Source organism: Heloderma suspectum, chromosome 5 (assembly GCF_057233095.1).
Source record: "Heloderma suspectum isolate Gila_16-S chromosome 5, 16-S_ref, whole genome shotgun sequence".
Classification (NCBI taxonomy): Eukaryota; Metazoa; Chordata; class Lepidosauria; order Squamata; family Helodermatidae; genus Heloderma; species Heloderma suspectum.
In genome coordinates, this window is record NC_139462.1 from 192,220,959 (window position 1) to 192,243,968 (window position 23,010).

The 23,010-nt window shown below is 42.3% G+C and overlaps 1 protein-coding gene across 5 annotated transcripts in view; it reads right to left on the reverse strand.

Moving 5' to 3' along the window:
- Nucleotides 1-9,793: 9,793 nt before the first annotated feature.
- PPP1R9A (protein phosphatase 1 regulatory subunit 9A) overlaps nucleotides 9,794-23,010 on the reverse strand; it is a 189,435-nt gene continuing 176,218 nt past the window's right edge. For 4 of the 5 annotated variants that reach the window (XM_084858772.1, XM_084858771.1, XM_084858769.1 and 1 more), the window contains exons 13-15: nucleotides 19,635-19,754; nucleotides 15,319-15,501; nucleotides 9,794-12,803 (exon numbers count right to left, since the gene is read on the reverse strand). In XM_084858772.1, the coding sequence (XP_084714898.1) occupies nucleotides 12,591-12,803; nucleotides 15,319-15,501; nucleotides 19,635-19,754 (516 nt within the window). In that variant the 3' untranslated portion in view covers nucleotides 9,794-12,590. The remainder of the gene's footprint in view (nucleotides 12,804-15,318; nucleotides 15,502-19,634; nucleotides 19,755-23,010) is intronic. The other variant, XM_084858768.1, reaches the window with a different exon arrangement.

Below are 23,010 nucleotides of genomic sequence, written 5' to 3' on the forward strand. Positions count from 1 at the left end.
GTCCAGTATTCAGAAGTACGTATCATGAGGGAAAAAACACTCCTATGCAGATTTCCTACATAGTTAGCATGTGTGTTTTCTTGCTTGTAATTATAGTTGCTTTAGGGAAGGGGTGGGCAACTTGTAGGCCAAAACATCTGGAGGGCCACAACTCCTATCAGCCCTACACAACATAGCCAGTGGTGAGGGCTGATGGGAGCTGTGGGCTAAAATGTCTGGCGGGCACAAGTTACTCACTCCTAATATAACCTATGCAGCAGTAGCCCATTGCCTGGTAGGGAGAAATGGAGAGCTCTAGTCTTTTACCGAACACAGTTAAATTCCCCTACTTGCCATACGCACCCTTCAGGAGGAGAATTTGTCCTGCTGATCCCTCCAGCTGCAATGGCAGCATCCTTCGTGATTAATGGATAGTGAAAAGGCAGAGGTAAAAAGTTCTTCTATTGTATTTATTATTGTATTTCTTTAAAACATTTGTGTACCATCCTTCAGGCAAGAGATTAGCAACCAGTGAACAACAGGCAGTATCCAATAGGGGCCTTGTGCGCACGGCCAGCCCCGCGGGCTGCGGTCCGCATGTGGCTGCTACCGTTTGTGGCTGTGATGTTGCACTTCCAGGGGCAAGACCCGACATGAGCAGAAACACTTGTTTCTGGAAGGCATGACCTGCCCCTTCCCGAAACGAGCGTTTCCACTTGTTTTGTGGCTGCTCCCGGGAGCGCTACGTGTGGACCGTGACCGGTGGGGCTGGCCGCATGTGCAAGGCCCCTACTGGATCCTGCCCGATAAGCATAAATAATAAATCATTTATAATTAAATAATTTATTTAGATCATAAATTAAAATATACAATGAAAACATAATATGAGGCTGCAGCTAAAAATATACAGCAGGCTAATTTGTTAACACAAAATGCCTGGGAAAATAAAAAATGTATTAAAGTTGCATTGAAAAAATTGTATTGTAGGCATGAGGTGTACCTCTTTAGGAAGGGCATTCCAAAGCAGTGTGCTGCCACCACCAAAAAAGCTCTCTCCACTGTTTGTTGCACTTTATAAAATTATTTCTGAGTTTCCTTTTGGCCCCCAAAGGGCTACTAAGGTGCTTTGCAATTTAAAGTCATCACACAGAGAAACATTAAGAGCAAGAGAAAAACCATCTTAAAAACAGAGTGGAACAAATACATTTAAAATTGTTTGAAATCCATGTGGAACAAAATAGTTTTAACAGCCTGCCTAAAACTTGGCAAATAAGGGGCTAGTCTAACCTTAGGGGGAAAGTTCTGCTGTCGTGGTGCCACCACAGAGAAGGCTCTGTCCTGTGTTCCCACCAATGTAGCTTTTCTTGGCAGTGTGACACACAGACAGGCCCCTGAAGCAGATCTTGCTATGATCAGGTTCACATGGGAGGAGGTGGTGTTGAGATATTCTGGCCTCAAACTATATAGGCCTTTATAGGTAAGAACCAGCACCTTGAGCTGTGCCTAGAAGCATAGCACACGTCTGTTCAAGCCAGTTTGAGAAGAGCAGTGGCTTTCTTCCCTCCTGCCCCATCTTATCAGAACCAGCCAAGTCTGTGCTTCCATATCTGACCCTGCCCCCATTACCATCCACCCACAGCCTCTGGGCCTTGAGAAGGAGATACGGAATACTTCTATCTTTGCAAGCCAGATGATGTATTTGCGAGGATGAGGGAGAAGAGGCCACTGATTTTTGGTAGCGCTACACCCCCTTCATAGATGAGCTATGTGGAGGGGGCATTGTGATTACTGGGAAGTGTGGCCATGCCCTGGGCCTGCTCCAAGGCATCCACATCTTGGTATGGACATCTGCATGGAAGAAGCGGACCCAGTCATGACTCCTCCGCAGTTTGGAGTTCTGCTTGCAGCTAAACAGTGTGGCCTCACTTGCCAACAATGCACAAAGAAGACTCATTGGAAAAATGGGGCACAATGTTAGCAACTGACTGCCTGTAAGCCCTACTCAAGCCACCCCATCCATATGTTTAGTTAATGCTTGAGCGGGGTGGGGGGTGGGGATGGGAACTTTTGGGTGACCCCCGACACCAGCATGCCAGAGTGGCTACTGCCAATGCCCTGGGCAACTGCCAGGGATGTAAAAGGGGTCTATGTACATAGAGAGGGACACATACATGCCTCTTTCATGTGAGTGGAAAAACTGTCCAAACAAAAGTTCTTGCTTACGCAGAAGTCTACATGCATCTGTGCCAGCCTGACCATTAGGCAGAGTGAGGCAGTTGTTTCAGGCAGCAGATGTTGGGAGGTAGCAGGAAAGTGGCAGAGGACAGAGCTGTGGACCATGTGGATTGCCCTGCGCCCCCTAAGCTATCCAACTGCCTTCAGATGCAGTAGGAAAAGTTGTTCCATCCCCAGTACTGAAGTGAGATTCATCTGCTAGTCCAGTTGGCTTTTGTACATGGAATGAGAGTGGGTGCCATTTGTTCATCACCTCAGCAGCAAAATGTCTTGGGCCAGCCCTGACATGCATACATCCCAATTGGTAAATATGTGGCTTCCTTTCACACTACCACCGAATATGTGACTCCCCAAGAGAATGGCCAGTAGGTGAATTGGTGTTGGGGGTGGCCCATTCCACATACAGATGCTGACCGAACTGTCAGTTGAATCTGGCTTCAATACTGGTGGTAGGGTGGCATCCTTCCCGCACCTTGCATGAGGGCAGCAGACCAGTTCAGGGGATCAGGACATGCTATGTGGCCCACACAGTGCTGTCTACCAACAGAAGGAAATGGGACTTGGGAGGAACAGCCAGGGCAGTTCTGCTGTTGCTCCCCAGCATCAGTTACATGAGGTGGTTGCCTTATTCTACCTAATGGTAGAGCTGGCCCTGGTAGCATCTCTCCCTCATACATGCAATACACCCATACGTATACACCTAAGAATGGTATCTTAATTACATGGCATTTACTTGTTACATTGGCCATGAACTATTCTAATAGCGATTACCTGAGGATCAATTTGGTGCCTTTTAAAAATTAATATGGTGCTTTTTCTGTAACACTCTATGCAAATGATTAAAATAAAATGCATGCTGGCTAAAATGTAGATTGACAATACATCATCTTAACCTTATTTCTGTTTACCACCAGAAAGCAGATCCCAGCTGATCTGTTTTAGGAAGTATAAAACACGAATGCTTTAAGTAAAACAGACCTCTTTTTGTTGCTGTTGCTTCTAAGGCTTCTTTTACTCTTGCTTCTAAAAACACTGAGTTAGCAAATTGTTCCTCTTAGCATGTAAGTCATAAAGACTGCATGTGACATATTATTCCTCAATGAGCCTGTGAGAAGAGTGGGTTATTGTTTTCTTTTCCTTGTTTACCCATTATAAATTGTAACTCTCAGCAGATAGGGTAAAGCTAGTTTTGTCACGCAGCTCTTGGGGGGGAAAACAGATGATGTGTGGATCGAAAAGGTTTTACTGTAGATTGTAATATGTTATACTAGATTCTGAAACATTTTGTTCTAACTTTGATTTTATTGTATTATGGTTTATACTTTGCAGCTGAAATTTTAAGATTCAATTGCTTATATCTTTTCTCATCCTCTGGCTTGAGAAACAGGCCTATGATTGTGTTTTTACATTTTAGATCTACATGCTAAATTTAGGTGCATGGTGGTGGGGTATGGACTCTGCATGCAGCCCATGGGAGAATTTGTATGTGTTCTCCTGCAGCCAGCATGTGCTGTGTGTGCGTGCATGAGGATGCTGTATATTTTCAATACTATGGGGCAGATGTACTTATGCAATTGAATTATGTACAGCAAGCAGCATGATGGTTAAAGCATCATCTATGACAACAAATCTCTGGTTACAATTTCAGTTCAGACACGAACTCCCTCGCTTTACTGTATGTTGTATAGGTTTGTAACTAATCATTACTATTATTTTCTAGTTACTGTATGGCCTTTGTAAAAGAGCATTTGTTCTAGCATTAGTTTCCTAGAGCATTCATGAAAGATGTATTGCTCAACAATACATCCAGGCCTGGAGTCAGCACCTGGGGCAGCTACTGGGACCCAGTGCCCCAGCAAAGCCCACCAGTATTGACCACTGCCTGGAGCGCTCTGCTTCAGGCAGCTGGGCCTGAAGCCTCCATTTTAATTTCATCAGTAACCCAGAGGGATGCTACAATGGGCGGTCTGAAGCATTAAATTAAAATAGCAGATCCCAGCCAACCTTGAAGTTCTGCTAGTACTGCCAGGGAAGCCTGATGAGCCTAACAAGGGCTTCCCTCACCCCCTGCTGCCACAGGGCACTTTGTTCAAGACTCCTTCCAATTTGGACACTGGCCCTGCATGGAAACCACGTATATACCATCCCTCAAGGAGGGCAGGCTACTGGATCAACTTAGTGCAGCTGGAGATCAGTGGTGGATGGAGCAAAGTGCAGATCCACACTGACTGCAAGTTTTCAAAGGTAGCATCAAGGACTGGGTTTGCTAAGAGCTGACATGAAAGGCAGACTAAGAAGGTGGATAATAGGATTACAGGTATGTTTTGCAAGTGACTTCAGAGGGTTATATGACACCTTTTGATGCTCCTAGTACTATTCGCAGGGAAGCCTGAGGGGGGCCATAAACAGGGGGCCCACCCAAAGACACTTTGCCCACAAACCTGGAGCCAAACCTTAATACGTGCACTCCTTTCATTCTCCCGGCCCAGGTCATGCAATAAACTCCTGGGGCGTGATTATTGGTCAAAGTTCTACATATGCTGGCCTATACTACTTTTATGCTACTTAAGTCAACACATCCATTAGTCTTCAAGGCCATCCCCCAAGACTCCCTGTTGTTTTAAGCTTAGTGTTGGTGTACCAAAAGCTACCATAAAAAGTCAGAAATAAACCAGATAGGAAATTTTACCCAGTACTGGAGGCAGATTAATGCTGGGTTGCTCTGTGGGAATAGAATGATGTAGCTACAAGGCAGCCATATTAGAACTTGAACTGAAATGACTCTTTTCTAGAATTCTGGGAAATGTAGTATTGAATTATGGAAGACCACCAGCCCTCTCATAAGCTTATGGAAAGAACCAGTTTTACGTTCCAATTGTTGACAGGCCCTCTTTACATCGCCACAGGCCCATAGGAAAGTTAAGTTACATCTTTATTGTATCTCAAACCTTCCTTTGCTCTCTAAGTCTTGTCAGAACAGGTGTTATCTCATCTGAGGTATTTGTTACAGCCATTAGTCTTGTTTTTACTTGAGTCTTTCTACATTTCTGGTGAGATGGGCAGGGCAGGGATGATGTCAACCAGTGTGCTCTTTGCTTGTAAAACATGAGATCTTAGTGCAGTGGTTCATACAATGAAGCTAGTAGGAGATTTCTAATGAGTTCCTCAAATTTCAAGCACAGCAAGGATTTTTTTATATATATATAGCATTGTCTACTTAAACTCAAATTAATGAATCGCAACCAGTTTCTGGGGGACGGGCATACATTGGTCCAAGACAGAAATCCATTACCTTTCCCCCTTGCTAAATGGGGACTTGGAATGTGCTTCAGGCTCATCTATACAGCAGTAAGACCGGGACTCAAAAACCCCCACACTATTTGCACTGATGAAGTTTCCATATTTCTTTTATTGCATTTGTTGTCTAACAACAATAGTCATTGGCAATAAATTTATATATGCTAACAAATTAATCATGATTTTAAAAAATCTGTAAGAATACAAAGGGCAACTGGGGTGGTGGTGGGTGTTGTTTATTTTAATGCCTCCAAGTAACTAAATGTAGAGAAATATCATTTTCCTGGGAAGTTAATCATTTAAAGAAGGACAAATTAAGAAAGCACAAGCATACAAACTCAGACAGGGCATTGCAGCTTCTTCCATGCAGATGATTTGACACCTAGATGTACAAAATTAAAAATACCAGGATTACATGCAATTCATACATTTAAACCCACAAACACAATTCCCCCTCCCCTCCTGTTTGACTGACAAGCCATTGTTTTATCAGTGGGTCACAGTGTAGTTCTAGAGGGTGGCATTTCAGCTGCCTTGCCTTAGCGAAATGTAATATTAGTTAGCTACCAATGATTGGTATTGCAGTATGAATTTAAACTTTATTTTTTTACAAAAGCAGGAGCAAAAGGGATGGAACTGCCAGGGACTTTATTTCTAATATGGGAGAGTTTCACTGTGCACTGTGTCACTGCCATCTTAAAGAGATTTTTTAGCTTTCATTTTGGTTTTATTTATTTCACAATTGGTGTCCCCCCACCCCACCCCACTCCTGGGGTCTACTTCAATTGTCCCGACTTATCCCATTCCTAGTTTACTCAGTAGCAAAGGTGCTACTGAACCCAGAACACGATTTGGCCTTGCAACTAGGGCCGATTATAATAGGCTTGAGGATCAATGCCTGTTCAAACTAATGATCATGAGCCCAGTGCTGGCCTGGGGTTCTGAAATTAGAGACTTCTTTTTGATAGCCCAAAGTCTCAGCCACCAAGCAGTTCTACTACAAACCAATTTATTTCACTGGAGGTCATGCAAGAGTCTTTTCACTGTATTACATTTGTGTTCTGGGAGCTACTTTAGCATAGCTTCTTGTTGCATTGTCAAGGGTACATCTGAAGACCAGGCCACATAGAGAGGAAATACTGCGACTCCTCTCCATGGCTGAGTTGCTCCAGTTTCTGGATTGGGAAGATTCTGTTGTGGTGAGGAGCCGCAGCACTGGTGCCTCTTCCATACAGCCCACGTCTTCTGTGGCTACCTTCACAGCATCATCATGAAGATAACAAGACACGGGGCCATTTGAAGTGTACTGAAAGAAACGGATGTCATGTAACAGTAGTGCTTTGTGGGTTCCCTTCCACAAAAGTCCATACAAAAGAAGCAGCCACTATCACAAAAACAAACAAAACTTCAAGGTCTAAATAAAATGCATGCACCTTATAATCTATGTCTACAAAGGTCTACTTTTTTCCAGTTAGGAGAATGTCTCTTCTAGTGCCCAAAACATTGCGACGGCTCATTTTCATGACTGTGGCATCACAGCTTTCCTAATGGACACCTTTCCAGTGTCAGAAAATGCCGTAAAAATCAAGAAAAAACATTAACCAAAAGGAATGTGAAATATGCAAATGACCTACAATTGTATGTACTGATTGGCCAAGTCATTTCTGAAGTCACAATCTGGCTCAGTAAAAAGCTGCTCATAGCCTTCCCAGAATTCAAACATACGGTTTACAAAATATCCAAAATAAAAGTGGTTTCTTCTGAATACCAAAATTCTACTAAATTGATCCTTCCAAAAAAAATGACAACATGCATAGACACATCCAAGAGAAAACACTGGGAAATTTTAAAGAAAGAAAATACTTTCTTTAAAATCTTGTGGTCCCATTCCACTCACTAATGTGTGAGAGGTTATGCTGAGAATCAATTGCTTCCTTGCCTTGTGGCGAAGATTAATCCTTGAGATTTGCCTGAATAGCACCCTCTTGTGGGTTGCCTATATATTCAGGGCTGCAGCTACACATACTACCTGGGCTCTTCTGATATTAAGATATGTTTGTGTGCACATACATGAGCACACAGGAGTTCTGTTAATTTTTAACAGTTCACCTTTGAAAATCTAATTTCTAGAATAATTATCTCATTATTCTGATTCAATGAAAAATAATTTAGAAGACCCAAAATCATTTCTATGCTTTCAGTTTTGTTTCAATTAGTAGAAATTTCCTTAATTTAGTAGATACTTCCAAATGACACCAATGTATACAGCCTTCAGAAAACATCTTTTTTTAAAAAAAGTTATTTTCAGTATTTTGGACAAAGGAACAAGTCTTCTGAGCTTTTTAAAAATATGTAAGTAAAGAGATAAAAACAAATGAGCACTTTCTCTTCCTGAGGAATAGTGTGAATTACAGTTTCCTAGATTACAAATATTGAGACAGACAGGGTTCATTCCTGTATCAGAAAACATCTTTGCTTAAATGCTGAATAAATGGAACTAATTCTGAATTAGACTCACGTCTGACAACCCTTCAGCAACTGTTCTCATTATGTCTGTCTGACTCGGTGGTTGTTATGTGTGTTCAAGCATTCTGACAATTAATTTTTATGCATAGGAGAGAATTCAAGGACTTAGCCAAGGTCTTGAAATTGCAATGTGAAAGGAATCCTAAGCATTAATTGGAAAGGAAGCAAAACTTATCACTGAACAGAAGGTAAAGAACAGCCTCCATTTGATAACCCAACAATTATCATCTGTCACTAATTTTGACCCTATGCCTGTAGCTGTAGAAGCCTTTTGAAATGCATGTACCCTGTTTCTAAACTCCTCTCTCTTTAATGTTTAGGCCTACGAAATGTGCAAACTGTAAATTTATGCTACCTTTAAAAGAAACCCTTGTTGAATAGCAAACCAACATTTTTCTCTTTGGGTTTTTAGTTTCACAACTCTTTTTAACCAACATGGGAGGCTAGTGCATTGTAAAGAGCAACAGTAACAAAAAATAATAATCTTCTGATCTCGTCTTAAGTTATGCGTTTTTCACCCATCACAGCTGTAGAAGAAGGGAGATTTCTACATGTGTGCCGGCCAGCACAGATTCATGCTCCATTCATGTACACACTCATCTAAAGGCTCCGATGTATAGAGTCACTCTGAAAGTAATGACGTCACCAGTTACTTCAACCAGGCTTGCTCCATGCTTTTGTGGGACCCAAGACCTTTTATATCACCCCTGGTTTCTCTATAGGGGATATTTTGGATGACCCTTCCTCTTGGCACACTCCCAGTGGGTGACTTGACTGGCATGGGCCAGCTAGTGGTGGGGACTCTGTGGCACGCTCTCATTTTGATCGGGGCCTACCACATCAGAGGCAGTACATGTCGCCTCTTACCTGGTTGGGCCCACATGAAGTAAATGGGCCTGGCCCCTCCTCCACCCAGAGCACCCAGCCCTGCACTGCCAAAATGGTGGAACTTGTGGTGGAACTGTAGTCTACCCTGGCCTTGGGAAATGCCTACCTTTGCCAACTGCTAACATCAACCATGACTGCACCATTAGGGGATATTCTGTGCATGCAAACTTTGTGAAGGTTTGGCTGGCAACCAAAATACAGAGCAGTCCTTCAGTGTTTATAAAGCAGGTAGGAAACTGCTTAATCATCACACTGTGGATTGATCCTGTATAAGGGAATGAACAGAGAAGAAACTACGGTGGGGCAAACATTGCTAATATTCTTTCAATGCCTAGCTAGCAAAAGATACACCCTGGAGTTCAATGCACTGTGTATACACAATGAAGAATGCCTTTATCTGCTCTAGGATGTTTCAGGTTCAGCAAAATATGAGATAACAAGGGAGAGGAGGAAGAAATGCTTCCATTTCCACTTCCAGTGTAATGTATGGGTGGGCTCTGGTTGTCATTTAAACAAAAATGGTGGCTTACAGTTATACTTGTGCATATCACTCCTCAGTATGAACGGGAATTTTGGAGAACTGAGCACTCGAAAATTCACTCAAAATTTGTCAATGCCTAACCCAACTTGGCTTCCTGTGCATTAAATGGTTGTGTGGCAAGGGCTAGGTCAGTAAGTGCATATTCGTCCACCATTTATGATGCAGGAAGGAGAGAAGCAGATGCTAGACAGAAGTCTATTCAAGGCAAAGAGTCACTCTTCAAGCTCAGGCTTTCAGCAATGTTCATACTATGAACATTTTTCCTATGACACTGGAAACATGTTTCCAATTTCTTTGAAAGACAAGATTAAGAGAAACAGATTAGAAACATCTTTAGAAATATTTATAGTGTAAATATGCTAAATATTTCACAAAAATGGAGGATGAAAGCAGCAGCAGCAAAATGTAAAATGTATCTTGTTCATCACAAGAAAAAGCAGAGCTGTGCCCTTGTCTGGTCCACTCCATCTCTGCTTATACACGCTCATCAATTTGCATTTTATGTATTTCTTTTTTAAATATAGGGTTTTTCTCCTCCTCTTTTAAATTTGGACTGTTTTCACATTTAAAAAAAGGGTCAGGTTAAAGTTCAATGTCCATCTCCAACATTACCACAAAGTAATAAACAAAAGAAGAGGATAATTACAGGACATAAATCAGTTATCTGTAGCATTAAAACCCAGTTTGCACAGTTCTAAACAGCAGGAATGCAAAATCAGTGTACAACACAATATAATCCCCAGGGATCTTAGAAAAACCAAGGAAAGAACAAATACTGTAAAGGAATGCGTCCACAGACGTTACTAGTATATACATCCACTTTAAATTACCAGCATGTAAACATAACTTAAAACAGAAAATGAGCATCTAATGTATTTATCAATTTCATAGTTAAAACAGTACATCTCCAGTTTCTCCCAGATACTCTTCAATATCATCAATATAACCTTTTAACTTCCTAAACTAAACCAAAGAACACTAGTCTGACCAAGTCTCTGTTAGATTTTCTGTTGAGGAGAAACATTTTCCATTCAGTGGGTCCTTGCTGCAACTGAGATCCTTCTTTCTCTCCGGCAGCATACAGAAGTGCTATGACCTACCAGAATTATGCAGATCTAAGATAGTGGCCTTGGTGGCAGAGCTTTGAAATTCTAGCTGCAGATTCCAGTTCGAATGTTGCATCAGAAACCTGGAACAACTGCATTGCATTGGTGAGGATGATGAGGACACAACCATTATCAAGCCACAAGTGGAAATGCATGTTAAGAACAACAACGGCAACAAAGCTGTTGTGGATGAAAGGAAAAACTGACCTCCCACAGCTAAGAAACTTGCTCATAGCATCCCAGTGTTAAGTCCAGGTAGGCTGTAAAGCAAATCTGGATGCTAAGTATGCAATTAACAGATCTCTTTAAAAGTATTCGTCATTTGAACTTAACTTTCTTTCTGTCGAAACTTCCATTCATAGTTCTGTGAAATGCAGCATCAAGAGCTAACAAAAAATGAATTAACCACAGAACCAGCTCCTATCTGTACTGGTTTAATGTGTAAGAAATGAACTGAGGCTACCGCCCATCATGTGGCAAAATACTGAAGGGCATAATCCATCCAAAGTTAAATATTTTTAAATTCCCATTGATATAAAGAGAGGAAAGAGTTAAGCATGTGGTTACTTCTCTCCCAATGAAATGTATGCAACTTAAAAGTTCTTAACTTTGGCTAGATCATGTCCTTGCTGTTTAAAGAGTGCAATGTCTTACAAAATAAAATGGATCAGTATTCCATAGCCCACATCTTTTGAACTGAGCTTTCAAAGGAAATCCTACCTAGTGACTCTGCTTAAGAAAAGTCTGGATTGCACTTTAATGGTTACTTAGCTTTCTTTTTCACTGCATCATTCTACTCACAGGACATTACAGTTTAAAACTCACGTTGTCTCAATTGGCATTTCCTCCCCATCTTTTAAAAGTGCACATTCTGGATAAAGGAAGAACCTTGTACTAGAATTCATTCTGGAAGTCAATTTCAGCAGGTCAAATCCCAGCTCCGAAAATAGCAGTCTCATACTTGCTCTTATCCACTTCTGTCCCCTGCCCCACCAATGCTATGTGCTAAAAACAGACCTAGAGGTGGGGCATATTCCTTACAAAAGAAACAAAAAGTAGTTTTCTGTTAACAATCGATTGAAAAAAGGAGGCTCATAGTACGCTACAGGAAAGCGGAGCAAGATGCCTCCCCCCAGGAGAACGGTACTCTCAAATTCTAATACAAGCCAAGTGTTAGAAATCCAGACTCACACAGCTCTCCAGAGGGTAGATGTTACTCTCTAGTCCTGCATAAGCAAGTTAAGTCTTTGCTTCCTTCTTGAGCGAAACTGCTGTGCAATTAACGGGGGGGGGGGGGGATGGCCTTCCTGTCTGATGAACAGAAAGGAAACCAATGCTGCCGACGCCTCCTATCTCCAGTGTATCATTTCAAGTCTTGAAACCATGCTGTGCAGGGATGGAGCAGCATCACCTCTGAGCATTGATGTGAACTCAAGCCCATTTCCAGAAGAAAAAGCTCTGAAATTTCAAAGCAGGCTGTTATTGTCATGAAATTCAATGATAACCGATATGCAGTTAACTCCATTTTACTCACTTCCACCAGTCCATTGAAGCATCTTGGGTATTGCCCTTTCCCAGTGGCAATTTTAAGTTTATAATACAGCAAGCTAGGTAATACTGTGTCTATTGAGTCTGAAAGGGACTAGATATAAACAGCACAATGCAAATGAGGATAATTTGCAGAGGTGGAAGGTGAGGGGGGAGGGTGGGGAAAGGCTCTCAGCGCTGGCTCTGAGTTGGACAGCTGGATTGCTAGTCCAATCATGAGAAAATAAAGTTCAGTCACAGTTTGGGGCTGCTACTGAATGGGTCAAAAGTACCAGCATGTTCTACGACGGCAGGAAAGTCTAACTACACAGCGTTCATTTCCCCATTTATTCTACTTAAAGCCTCAGATTTGGGTACAGAGCTCTGTGTAATGAAGACAAGGAAGATATAGGAAGGAAACAGTATTCACTTTGGGTTTCTCCCTTGAAAAATGCCTTCATGTTCCTAATAGAATAGTTAATTCTTCTGATTCACTGCTCATCAGCACCCTCTGTTGGATCTGGGGATCTCTTCTCCAGCTTTCTGGACTTCCTCTGAAGCTGCTCTTTTTCTTTCTTCCTAAGTTTCTCCCTTTGCTTCTCCATCTTCTCTTGAGCTTTGCGAGCTCTCTCTATAGATGCTTTCATTTCCTTAATTTTCTTTTTAATGATAGCTCTGTCCTGGGAAGATGTTATACCAAGGGCCTAATATTAAAGAAAGAAATAGCAATGGTTTAATCTGTGGCCAGACTAAAGTCCCTTCTCAAGGTAACTCAGATATGCTAGACAACACAGTACATTACTGTAAGCAACAGCACAGTACTTTCCACAGCTGACACGCTCTCCCTGTCCCTCCAAAGCAACCTGTGCCATCCCCAGCTCTGTATTGTATTAAAGTATAAGAATTGTATATGCTTATACTGTGGGTGGAGAGATCAAGGATCTGCTAGCCAGGCTTGTTGTTGCTGGATCCTAGCAGTCTGAGACAAACTACTAGAGACTTTCCTTTGGGCGGGAGTCTTTCTTTACTTTCTGCCCAGCCAGCAAAGAAGCACGAAGCTCAGAAGACCTGGCAGAGAATGCTGTTTTTACCAGGCCTCATCCTTTTTTATCCAGCATCCACCAATAATTTCCCACTGGACCTAACCTTCATTTGTGACAACCTCCTAATTTCCTGTGGACTGTGAGTTATTACTTCTTTTTGTTTATTGAAAGAGACTGTTCAATAAAGAATTGTTTGCTGGATTTAAAGAGAGGCTTGAACTGGCTGAAAAGTGTCTACACGCAGGACATGCAGGCATGGAGACAGCACACCACCCAGTCTATTGGAACTAGTAAAGTTAAATCACACCAATGTTGGAACACAAAAAATTGCTGTCTAGTACAACCTTCGATTGCGTTTGAGGTTAATACAATGATAATCATATATTCAGCCCCTAATGACTTAAATCACAGCCTCTAACGACTTAAATCACACCAATGTTGGTACACAAAAAATGATGTCTAGTACAACCTTTGGTCGTGTTTGAGGTTAATACAATGATAATCATACATTCAGCCCCTAATGACTTAGCTTTCAGCCTTCTGTTTCCTGAACTGTACAACAATCCCTATGAATAACCTCCCCTTTGTTACTCATCAGCAAGGTTGTTTAAATTAGTTCTGCTCATCTGAGCTGTCCTCACCTAATGAGCATGGGCTATTAAAGGTGCTTTAAGATGCTTGGCCATGGGGATTGGGGTGCTCTAGGGTGACTGCATGCTGAGTCAGGGTGCCAGATGCCTAAAAGACAGATGTTGACAGTAGTGATCGCTGAGGCAGATCACAGCTAGTCCAAAAACTATCAAGATCAGCGTGAAGGGAACAGCAACTATCTCATTTCTCCAGGAATGGTTGCTGCAAAGCCCAGCAATAAAAGTAGATCTTTTATGAGCTATATCCCAGTTGCAGTGGGCAAGCTAATACCTGAATGTGCCTTTAGATCAGCTTTCCCCAACCTAGTGCCCACCAGGTGAGTTGGATTACTTAGATTACTTATGGGAGTTGTAGTCCAACACATCTGGAAGGCACCAGGGTGGGGAAGATTGCTTTAAATACTGCTGTATGGGATAACAGTTTCAGATTTAGAGATCCAAGCAAGAGGCAGCACTTTGGGGCATTGATCACAATCTCTGTGAGTACATAAGGGAGGGAGAAAATGCATGCATCTGGAATACAGAACCTGTCTTTAGAAACCTTATTCCTTAAAAAAAATCAATTTGTAACAATAACACATATCATTACAACTGCATTTTCTATATTCAATGTGAGCCATGGCAACCTCCTTGGGAATTTCACTACACGAGTTGGACAAGTAGCTGTTTAACAGTACAAACTGATGCAGTCAGCCATATAGCATGGGACAGAGTAAAATTCAATATCACCTAATTACTTGTCCAGAGATACAATATACATATAGCCCACCTCCTTTGTTCTACTGCATTGTCATCTTCAACATAAAAAAAATCTATGATATATAGGGGTGGCGGAGAATTCCGCCACGGACTCCAATGAGGCCGGATTCTAAAGAATCTTTACATAGCCTATCATGGCAAAGAGCAGGGACGCAAATGGTGTCCCCTACACCATTTGCATCCCTGCTCTTTGCCGTTATAGGCTATGTAAATCTTTACGTAGCCTATCACAAAAAAAGCAGGGACGCAAATGGCGTCCACTACACCCGACGCCATTTGTGTCCGCAGACTGGCAGCGGACGGAAATCCGGCTGTGGATGGGCCCAGCTGGCGACTCCGCAGACTTGCCGTGGAGTGGAGCCAGCTGGGGAGGATTCCGGGGGGAGGAACGGCTCGCCTCCCCCCCCCCCCCGCGGACCCCCCAGGTGGACCAGTGAGTGGGGTTCATACACCCCTAATGTTATAGAATAAATTATGCTCTGTATAGCAAAATTGTCCACTGACTTTTAACATCTAGCATGGTGTACCCAGGGCTTGATTTACAGAGATAATGATGTATTCAGAGTTCCAGCTGTTATTATATCAGGTCTGTAATCAAAATTTCTGGCAATTTGCACTACCTCTATTATTCATTATTGCTACTGTGAGGTTCCTCTGTGGTATGAAGATTTTTATTTTTACGCATTCAAGAAGAATATTTCCCATAACAGATCTCCTGGTGACAAACAAAATTCTGAATCTTATTTCCAACACAGACAAGCAATTACCTTAAGTTTACTGCCATCCAGCTGAAGGAGACACTCTCCATTTATGTTTTGGGCACTGAATTCGGGAACACACTGTTCTAAATTCAGACTCATTAACCAGTTGGATACTTGCTGCACACTCCATTCCTGAACAGCACGGCTGGGGGACGGGCTGTGCTTGGGAGACTGTCCATCATCAAGGATCTATAAAAAAATATTTTGCAGTGCAGGGCAATAGTGTGGTCATGATGCTACAGTGGAATTTGTGGAAGATAAAGCTATCAATGGCTACTAGTCCTGATGGCTATAAGCTACCCCCAGTATCAGACGTAGTATGCCACTGCATATTAGTTGCTGGGGAACATGGGTGGGCGGGTGCTGTTTCCTGTGGGCAGCTGGTTGGCCATTGCGTGAACAGAATGCTCGACGAGATGGACCCCTAGTCTGATCCACCATGGCTCTTTATTCCTCTTCTCTGCTCATTATAGCAGTACATCTTCCAATGCTATTTCAATACCCTATCTATCTATACATAAGATCACAAAATTGGCTTACTGGTTCAAATCTATGTAGTGCAACAGACAGAAAGCAAAATGAATCACATGAGTCTATGGAAATACACAGGGAAAGTGTCCTGCTGTTTTACAAAATAAGGAAATAACTTTCAGCTGTTCTGTACTGCCTGGAGAGCGTTTGGAAATTTATTTTTTAATGTTGAGAACTAAAGACTCTCATGTTATTTTCTTATCAAAGTTGTCATGTGCTGATTCAAATCAAGTAAATTTGGCACAGTGAATATTTCATTTGAACATGCCTTCTCATGGTGAGAGATAGTATTTACTGTATCACAGAGCTCACCCCTATGTGGGACATGCCACGTCTCACCATGAGAGGGTGCATTTCAATGTCACGCCATGCTGCCCAACAAAGTGGTGCTTTTCACAATTCAAAGAGTAGCACGAGTCAAACATGAGAGTTCATCTCTATGGTTGCATAATCTGATAATGCATCTTCTCTTCACATGAGACAGTGGCCAGGAAGCCAGACCTTCACCCTGTACCCAGAAAGCATGAACCTACTTATGGAAACATAAGAAGGTTTATCGCAGGGATGTGGAACTTCTAGCCCACAGGCCTAATCCAGCCCACAGCGGTTCTGCACTTGGCCTCCAAGTCCTCCCCCTTGGAGGGATCCCCACTGTTATCTTCAGTCTCTGACTGGAGATAACAGCCGGGTTGAATGTGGATAGCAGAGGACACAGCCAGCACTGGGACGAGCAGCTTTTCCTGCTGGCACTGGCCGAGTCTTTTTGCACACTGCACGAAGCCAGAGAGGAGCAGTTGTTCCTCCTGCTGAAGGCAGAGTCCCTTTCTCCATGCCTCTCCCAGCAGAGAAAAACAAAATGGCTCGGGGTACACAATGATGTCAGCAAGCATAACCTCACTGCTGCTGAACCTGGAGGTTGCACAGAGCCATCATGACTAGTAGGCTCATGCTCTATGAAATTGTATCATCCCCTATTAAAGCCCTCTAAGACAGTGGCCATCACCCCATCTTGTAGTTTCCAATTATGTGTTATGTGAAGAATGACTATTTTTTCATCTGGTGTACATCTACTGCCAATCTGGACATCTCACTGTGACTTAGAAAAAAATCCCCCCAACACAACAGAAAGGACTTTGAAAGAGAAATTTGAAAGAGAAACTTTGAAAGAGAAATTACTAGCACTGGGGGATGGTATGCATGAGATTCGACCCAAGAATCAACTGCACAAAAGCAAACCTGTCAGCGAAAAAGAGAGACAAAGGAATAGCTATGCCACCGCTGTATAACCTCCTGCAAAATAGTTTGACTGGTGTCTAGTCTGTATTCCTTTTGAAGCCAGGCAAAGACTTCTTAAAAAATTCTCCCAGGCTTTTTAGGCCCTCTTTTAGGGCTTTAAAAGATTCTGAGGCTCTGGTCTGTTAAAGTTTCAAGATCAGCCTGTGCCTGATCTTATTAATTTATCTCTGCTATGATGAGTTTTTATTGTAACTGTATTTTTATTGCTTCTATTGTATTTTAATAATTGTTACTGAATTTTGGTATATGAGGAGGCATAAAAATACCGTAATAAACAATAAATAGATAAATGAACAGCTCACTATTGTCTCACCTCATCATCAATCATATCCAAGCTCTGAGAGAGTCAGCAATAAAGGAATGGGAAAGAAAACATTATATACAGAAATACAGAACATGTGAAGCTCCTGGAATAATTAAGGGGAGCCTCAGGAATCCAGTGACAACAATGGAGTGACAATCCATTTGTTAGAATTGCAAACTGGAAAACTACTTTTCTATTTAGAGCCTGATAAGAATAATAGATCATCAAGTTCCAGTTATTTGGGCGCTCAAAATTAATGGGATTTTCCTGCACGTGATTATTCAGTATGCATGGGAGGGAGACACTACGATGGTCCCAGTGGCTGAAATAATTAACTGACTTACAGAAATACTTAACTGCAAGACCAGTAGGGCTGGCATTTTGTCACTGGGAGGTCACTGCAAGCGTTTACTGTGCACAAGAGGGATATATAACCTCTAAATCAGTCTTCCCTAACCTAGTGCCCCCTTCCTGGCTGGGGATGATACAAATTGTTGTCCAACACATCTGGAGGGCACCAGCTTGGGGGAAGGCTGCTCTGAACTTTCCTTGGAAGTGGGAAGCCATGTGGATTTCTACTGTACACAGAGCCATTTAACAAGGGTTGGAGGCTGCAGCTTGTTTTCTTTACTAAGAACACATCTAGAGAGACAAATGAATTCCTGACTCCCCTTTAACATCCAGTTCAAAATGCTTCAGTCCCATTTATCTCTATGGTCTTCAACTATGCTTAACTGTGCGCTGGATTGCAGTAGGTGATATTCCAGTGCATTTAAAGGCAAGAAGGGGAAAAGATGGAGTAGGTTTAGCCTTCAATCCTAAATACACTTTTCAGGGAAGCCATTATGGCCTTTCCTCCATAAAAAGTGTTAAGGACTGCTGTTGCAAAAAGAGTCACATAATTAGAGTTGCAACTGATGACACATCCCTAGTTAAATAAGACAGCATTTAAACAGGAATAATAGGAAGCAGTATTTAAATGACACACTATTCCTATTTAAAGAAGCAAAGCCACTCTAGAACGAGTGCATGGGAATGGCATGCAACATACTTTACATTATTGGTACTACATTCAGCCCTCTGTAAAGTAAACCAACTGGCAAAGCACATGATCACCAGTCTCACGTGATTTCTCAACTATACAATTTCTTGGGGATCAACTATTTGATTAGTCCCCTCATATGAGAAAATTCCTTGTACATTCCAAACTAGCAGTCAGGTAGCAGGTAAGGTTAGAACCTTCTCCCCTATATACTAGATTATATGAGCGGGTTCTACGCTTAAGGGCAGCCTAAAAATAAATTTAAATATGCCCCTGCCCCCACAATCTGAAGTGGTACAGTGCAGCAATATAAAGGGTACTTTGTTTGAACCCAGTTTTTATGACCCATTATGGCTGTATTGTTACTGTTTTGAATGCATTTATGTTGTAATGTTGTCACATCTCATGGGTTGGGTCAAGGTTTCAGCGTGTGTAACTGGGCTGGCAGAAGCAAACTTGCCTCTCTCTTCCTCCCCACAGCAGCCTCCCTAACCCCCCGAAAATGTTACAGTGAGGGTCAGGAGACTCTGCTAAATGGAGCAGGGCTTTGACATGAAACAAATCCTCTAAAATTGGGCAGAACCACCACCACGAGCAGAGCTCCACTCACAGAAAGTGTCTCCGCTCAGTTTTCAGGGATGCCCCATTCCTCCTCAGCCTCCCCTGTACACCACAGCCTCCCCCATGAACTTCCTGCAGAAGGAGGCTAGACCGGCTCCCACTTGGTTTTTCTCCTCCTGGCAGGCACAGACATTTCTGTTCAAGCAGGCCTTCCACATGTAAGCTGGTCTGTTGGCTTGGGTGCTGTGTTTATTCTGTAATTTTTGTGTGTTTTATCTGTGTTTTTAATGTATTATTATTGTTTTTTAACCAAGTTTTTATCAATCTGTTTTTAAAGTACCATTTTCTGGGTGGAAAGCAAACAGATTGAATAAACGAATAATAAATAAATAAGCTGTATAACTTGCACGATTTTGCTACCTTTTGTTCAAGTCTACCTACAGACAGACTGCTTCGGATCATGAACAGCAGTCCTCAAGCTCTATTTGCCTAAGCTCTATCCAGCCAAGAGCTGCTAGGCCTATTAACTAGTCCACAGGGAGTATGGAAGCTATTTCCTGCTATATAAATAGCACATGGGTAACGTACCTCATCAGAGGACAGTGCTATGGAGTGTGAAAATCCTGGGGTTTTCGGCTCTGTCCCTAAGCCACTCAGATCGGCTGAACTAGTGCTGCTTGGGCTGAAGTCATCATTGAAAGTGAAATTCTGTATGAGAACAAAAAACAAAACAAAAACAAAAACCTATCAGTCTTAACAACAGAGACCAGGCCTACAAGTCAGAGAACTGGCTTTATCCCACTGAGAGGGCAGAGCTAAGAAGTAATTCAGACAATTGACTCATATAGGCTGGGGAGTGTGGTAGAAAATCATGACTCCTATTCAGGCGTTCTGAACCTGAATAGAGAAAATGTGTGAGGAGAGGCCACTCCAACCCCTGCCCCCTACATCATCCCATTTGTCGCCCCCAACTTGTGGAGGGCAATTGTCTGAAGAGGAGAACCTCCTGCATCCATGAAGGATCAGCGTTCTGGCTTTTGTGGAGATACTCTACAGATACAGGCTCTCCTCTTCAGACAATCGCTCTCCAAGTACAATGACGGAGAGGGGCATGGCTGGAGCACATCCTCTCCTCATGCATTTACTCTTTTCTGGTTCAGAATGCCTGAACAAGTCTAAAGTGTTCATGGTTTCAAAAGCTTTTTTTTTTTTTTAAGGAAATGCAACACTCTTTTTATATGCCAGCTGTGAAGATAGAGCTTCATGTACTTCTGGTTTCATGTTGTAGATAGTGCTGAGCTGAAAGTTCTTGGGCGAACTCAGGGCTTTAATTTGTGTGTGTGTGAAAAAGGACCCCTCAATCTGGGAGCAATTTGCAGGGGGGATTTTTTAAAGGGCTGTTTGGCTTACTGTTGGCAGTGGTTGGTTTTCTCTCTTTTTAAGTTTAACCATCATTCATTTTACCAAGGCCATTGGGCCCAAATGACATCCTGAGTCAGGATTGGTTATTGCCTTGGATGCCATTATGTGAGACTTGAAAGAGAGAGAAAACCTGCTTCTGCTCCACCATCTATGGTGAGTCCACCCCCATAAACCCTTAGAATCCTCCCCCTCCAAACTGAGGAAATGTCTCCCTATTCTGTACCTGTGAACAGGTAAGTTAATTCAAATTGTGTGTATGGGGGTGGAAGGAGGGAGGATGGTATATTCATTCAGCAGTAGCTGTAGCACTGATCTCTCCTGGGAGATCAGCTGTGAAGACCACAGGGCCTGTGCCAATCTCTGTAAACTGTGTGAATCGGGAGGTACCAAAATGGGATTACACATTAGCTTAGCTGAACTAGATGGGTAGGAATTCCTAAAAGGGCATTCCCAGTTTCCCCCAATAAAAGCTTCTGAGAATTGCCCCCATTGTAGCATACTCTACAATGTTGAGGCTCATTTTTGGATGTTTCTCGTGGAAAATCTGTCCCTTAATTCCCACAGAGCGTTCTGCTTTTCTGTCCTATGGTCTCAGCATTCACAGAAACTCTGTAGAGTGCCTTGGGTATCCTTGCTTTTAAGAACTGCAGGTGCAAATCAAATACATACTGCACATCCCTATTCTTAACCCACCCCAGCTGGTTCAAGGGTTTGCACATCCAGCCTCTGATCATAATTAAATCAGATGGAACTGGACAGAAGGTGGCTTTGGAATAACGGTCTGAACCAGCAGAACTACAGGATCCATGATGAAAGCAGTACTATCCCGATTACCATGGCAATAGTAATCCTCAGAAATGCCTGGTTAATGTAACATATAGAATTTTACCATTAGTAAAGGCTGCTATTTGACCATATCATACCATTAGCTTGGTGTAAGTTTTTTTGTTTTTTGTTTTTCCCAATCAGAAAGGAAGTCCCTCTTGGGGTTAGTGTCAAAGAGATTCACATTTTTCCTGATAGCAATCATGTACATTATCAGGCAATTTTGTGCTGCAACTGCATTGACTGTGTGAAGGACAAGCAATACTGAACACTCAAAACAAGGGACACACAACAGACACTTTGCCCCTTATCAACGCAATGAACAAAGCATTACATTTTATAGCGAAGATGAACAAAAGAACAATTTCCCAACGGAGAGCTTTGGGACATGTACATTTATGTTCGGTGAAATCCATCCAAATTGCCATTAGAAGAATTCTATAATGGTATACACATCAGGTTTGAAACACAATGTAACTAGACAAACAGAAACCCCCAAAATCAAGATACACATGAAACTGTTGAGATCCATTAAAAACAAACAAACCACATATTATTAAAAACCAACAATGGGTATGTCAACAATATGTGAATATAAGTCTGTTTAACTTAAAAGGTGAACTGAAAAAGTATTCATATATTAAATTAAACTTTTGGCTATAGCACATCTCACACATATAATGGGTAATATTTTGGTTAAAATGCAAAGGAGAATTTTGAAGTTAATTTTCATAAATAATTACTACACTTTACAGCAAGATCCTATTGTGTGACATACAATAAAAATACAAAGAACATAATCAAGTCATGACACTTTCACTTTTACAGGAGGTTCCTTTGAACAAAGCATACTTAGATCAGCTCCTGTGTATGTCCTGAAACATAGCTGTTATTTTTAGTCCAATACTAGGCTGCAAGCCAAACTAGCTGTGATGTGGGATGGTATCCGAATGCATTCATCTTTTACTCAAATAATGCAGCTTTGCAAATGGGAGCTGCCAATTTGCTCACATATTGATGGACACAGTGCTTAACTGTTTTCCTAGCAGATTTTTTAACTTATGGAGAACAAGGCTATCAATGGCTATTAGTCATGATGGCTATACATTACCTCCAGTATCAGAGGCAGTATGCCTATGTACACCAGTTGCTGGGGAACATGAGCGGGAGGGTGCTATTGCATTCATTTTCTGCTTGTGGGTTTCCCACAGTGGCAGCTGGTTGCCCACTGTGGGAACAGAATCATAGACTAGATAGGGCTTTGGTCTGATCCAGCATGACTCTTCTTATGTTGTGCTCTTATGTTTCCATGCACTTTTTCCCTGATTTAAATCATTCCCCCAAAGTTGCTGCCAGATTCATGATGGGGAACCCTGCCCCACCTGTCAGGGGGGTTTCTGAGCGCAGGGAGCGGGGTAGCAGTTCAGATTCTGAAGGAGAACCACCAGACACGGGGGAGGTGTTTTCTCAGGCTAGTTCAGATACGAGTAGGCCTGCTTCTCAGGTTACAAAAGTCCAGATGGATGAGCTTGAGGGTGCCTCCTCACCCTCCCCCCCCGTGAGAGGCAGTGAACAGGAGGATGACCTAATAGATGCCAGGTGCAGGTGCAGAGCAAAGAGAGAGAAGGCAGGGGCGGAACTTAGACAGTATACCCGATTGGCCTTGCGTGAGAAGCTGCGCTTAGAGGCCTTACGACAAGAGAGGGACCTCCCCCCC